The sequence below is a fragment of the Pavona decussata genome, unplaced genomic scaffold, assembly GCF_977016875.1.
Source record: "Pavona decussata unplaced genomic scaffold, jaPavDecu1.1 SCAFFOLD_602, whole genome shotgun sequence".
Classification (NCBI taxonomy): domain Eukaryota; kingdom Metazoa; phylum Cnidaria; class Anthozoa; order Scleractinia; family Agariciidae; genus Pavona; species Pavona decussata.
In genome coordinates this window covers 718,469-722,358 of record NW_028145860.1, presented here as the reverse complement: position 1 = coordinate 722,358, position 3,890 = coordinate 718,469, and the positions used below count along the sequence as shown (strand labels likewise).

The 3,890-nt window shown below is 39.2% G+C and overlaps 1 protein-coding gene across 1 annotated transcript; it reads left to right on the top strand.

Annotated features, from left to right (window-relative positions):
• Nucleotides 1-653: 653 nt before the first annotated feature.
• LOC146449216 (trace amine-associated receptor 9-like) lies at nt 654-3,655 on the top strand. Its single transcript, XM_085101512.1, has one exon. The coding sequence runs from the start codon at nt 1,019-1,021 to the stop codon at nt 2,027-2,029; it is 1,011 nt and encodes a 336-aa protein (XP_084957638.1). The 5' UTR covers nt 654-1,018; the 3' UTR covers nt 2,030-3,655.
• Nucleotides 3,656-3,890: the final 235 nt, after the last annotated feature.

The window sequence follows — 3,890 nt, the reverse complement described above, 5'->3', positions numbered from 1 at the left end:
AAGATGCAGAGAGAAACTAATTTTCTGTGTATGTTTTTTTGTGTTACGGCGGTAGTAATCGGTCGTCAATTACTCACACTGATGGTAAATCGCAGCTTAGCAATTTTCAACTACAAATTACTTTTGCTGATATCAACAGAAAGTCCTTAAAAATATCGGATATTAGGTTTACACAGACAAATAAGGGAAAGGAAAAAATATATATTACATTGTAAAATTGATTTCCTCGGCCGGAAGGGGGCATGAAACTACTGAATATTTCATTTCGCCACTCGAGTTTTGTGATCATGGCCCAATTCGAAATATCGCGTAGTTTTAACATTCAGCCACCTATTGTTTAAAGAGAAGCACTTAGCATCTTGATTGCATGGGTACTGAGCGCAATTAATTGCCTTATGTCCTAGCAAATTTAGAAATTAAAAGCTTGAATCCATTGTTAGAGTCGGACACCTTTTTGCAGGATCAATTTCAAACATAATATCAGCAATTTGGCTGCTATAGAAAAGCCAACGAATCATATGGCAAAGCTACGCTACCCTTCAGGTGACCGTTTTGAACCGTAAAGATGTCACTTTGCTAATTAATCAAGGCACTTGTTTGAGGAGAAGCGTTTGATTAATCTTGAGAGAGCTCATAAGTCGCACAGGCTTTCGGTTGCTTTGTAAATGCAAATTTACATCCACTCTTCGTCGGACACCTGAAAATCATTTCAGGTAAAAGCCTCTAAAACTTGTAACAGTGTGATGTCTCTAATCCTTCAAACCACGGCGTCACTATTGTTAAAGGCGAAATTTACTAGTTTGACAATTTGCAATCAGCCATCGGTTCTTAACGACGTGCTATAGCAATCAACGAACAAACGTGTGCCGGATATAAGTTCACCGTAAAAAAGGTAATCAATTTAGACGTTTCTGAGACTGAGTCAACGTACGGGGACAAAGCTTAAAGTGTTACACTTTTCCTCATATGAAATTGAAACGGAACGGAATTAGCGAAGTCGATAGCAAAAGAGAAAAGCATGTCCGGCGAAGAGGACTGCTCCGGCGAACTCCGTTACGTGATTTCCATCATCCTCGCTGTCCTCCATTCCATATCTGGATTCATGTCTGTTGTCGGCAATCTTGTTGTTCTTCTTTCGGTTTATCAAACTCCAGCCCTTCATACAATTTCAAATTATTACATTGCGTCGTTGGCTGTTGGCGATTTTCTTGTCGGAATCATAATTTCTCCATTGTGGGTTACTAAAAGTGCGCTGAATGTGTGGCATAATGAACACCCTTTGACAGTAGCCGCAGAACTTATGTCCGTGCAAACATTGATCACCACCACATTCAACTTGGCTGCGGTAAGTCTCGACCGATATTTAGCGATAACTAACTCGTACTACTACTTGCAAGTTATGACACTGTTTCGTTGTTTGCTTTCGATTGGCCTGATATGGATATTTTCCATTGCCTTTGCCTGTTTTCGTCTCCTCGTTACCGAGCCTACAGATCTGCCAAAGCTATGGATAGCCGTGGCAATTGTTGGTTATACTCTCCCATTCGTGGTCATCAGTTACAGCTACTATTACATCTACAAAGCAGCGAGGCATCAATGCAGGAGGATCGAAGCTGATGCGAGAACTGTGACAGTCACTGCTTCCGAGGCAGGGCAGCCTGACAGTGCTTCTTGTAGCATTGAAACGAAACGCAATCGAAAGGCAGCCAACACAATCGGAATAATAATTGGTATCTATCTTCTCTTGGCTCTTCCAAGTATGGTTATAGTTGGAATTCAGCTGATAACAACAAACCCCTGTTTAAAGATTCGTATTATTCGATTTTGGTTCTGGGGAGCGCTGTTTTCGTTCAGCAGCTCAGCTGTCAATCCGTGGATTTACGCCGCGCGAAACCGTGATTACAGACAAGCGTTTAAACGGTTGTTCAAGGGCTGGTTTTCCAGCACTAGACAGATTGGCAATGACACTGTGAGATCCACTCAGACAACACAGGTCCATCAACTACCAAGCCTACCAAGCTATGGATGAACAGTTAAGCGTTCAAACACGCATTTTCAAGTGCTGGTTTCACAGCACAAGAAGTTTTAGAATCAATCGACTATAAGATCCATTCGTCCATTATCTTACACAGACCGCCACCTACCTAAGGAAGATCAGGTGTAGGTCAAGTCAAGATCAGGTCTACGTAACAGCGGCCATTCATGGCTAAGGGATATTCAGAATAGACGTGAGTGAACGGTTATTAAACTGGGACAGTATTCATGATAAAACAGCAACAACATGCAACAAAACAATAACAATACTCGGTGGAAGGTTAAATTTTGGGCCAGTGGACGGTTGATGGTTAATAAGCTTGGGAGAAATCCTCTAACGGATCGATTGGTTTGAGTGTTCAGTGTGATGTGTGTTAACTAAACAACCCTTAAGCGCTAATTCGGCTTTTATCAGATCCTTGTTGTATTCGGCAAGATATGCACAAAGAAGTAATGTACTGATCCGGGAGAAACTTGAACAATGGATGGTAACAATTTCTAGAAAAGATTTGGGATGTGAAGTCACTGTATATCAGTTTGGAGAGTATTTGACGAAGAACAGAAACCGCAGCAGCCGTTCTCAGTTAACAGTAGAGATTACTGGCTCTTGTTTGACGGCTGATGGAAAAATTACGGACCGTTTTACGCTTGAGCCGGTTTAAGGACCCTTGATTAAAGAAAATTTTCTCGGTGCCAAAGTTTGGATCGTTGTATTTCCAGCCTAGAGTTCGTTGAATTCTTCCCGCACCATCTGTCATTTTCCTACATCGAGGGTTGTACTGAAACGGCAAGACTTTATAATGCGGATAAAAATATAGTATAGCTAGTCAGTTTGAGAATATTTATACATACATTTATTGCAGAGCTCTATAGCAAATTTTTTTTTTTCGATGGCAAAAAAATTAACGTTGCATCAGGCGGGTGTTAGTTGTCGCAGAAAGTGATTGAAAAGAAAGTGTGTGAGTTAAAGGGGAAAAATCACGAAAATTTGCTGTCATTTCAAAACCCAAAAATGTTTGACTGTCGGCAGAAACAACGAAATAATTGTCAAGTTTGTTAAAAATTATCACCCCAGTGCAATAAAACTGTCGATTAGTGCCTCTGGCCAGAGACAGAGTAGGCCGGTTTGGATTGAAACTTGAAAAATGTTAGGCTAATGTTTTTCAAGATCTCGTATTTTTGTTTCCAAAATGCACTAGAACAAACAGATCACGAGTTGTTTCTTTCAAGAATTGAGTTGATTTCGTTCCTCTCGTCATTCTAGAATTATTTGTCAGGTGATTGAAAGTCTTATTTCATCATTTTTAACAAAAGATATCAAAAACCCCATGATACTTCCCCTTTAAAAAAATCTATTCTGTTGCTGTTTCAACTGAATAAAACATTATAAATAATTTATGATGTTGATATATGCTACTTTTTAACCAGTAGTTCGTTATACGCTGTAGAAGGTATATCCTCACACAATGCAGCAATCTTCTTTTGGGCACAATTATCTCATTTTAACGTCTTTTTACTGCTTCATTAGTGTTCCTCCAGGCGTTTTTTATCAGAAATGGCTAGGAGAATTCTCATTTACGATTTATAAATTGCAGTAATAAAAGTGCAACTTGGCTTTGAATCAGTTGTTACCACAAATCTTGTGACCAATTATCGTGAAAAGTTTATGTAAAGTTAATGGTCTCTTCGGCCATAAAATTTTTACACCCTCAATTATGAACCACATCATCAACGTCACAAAAGCGACTTTTAAAAAAAGAAAAATGACCTGCACAATGCTTCTTTTAAAATATTGTACCTTGATTGATGTCAATCAGTTTTAAATCATATTCAATAAATCATCGTTTTGCTTTCGT

What these genes read in the sequence shown, in the direction of transcription:
- LOC146449216 (XM_085101512.1), top strand. Translation starts at nt 1,019, where the DNA reads ATGTCCGGCGAAGAGGACTGCTCCGGCGAACTCCGTTACGTGATTTCC.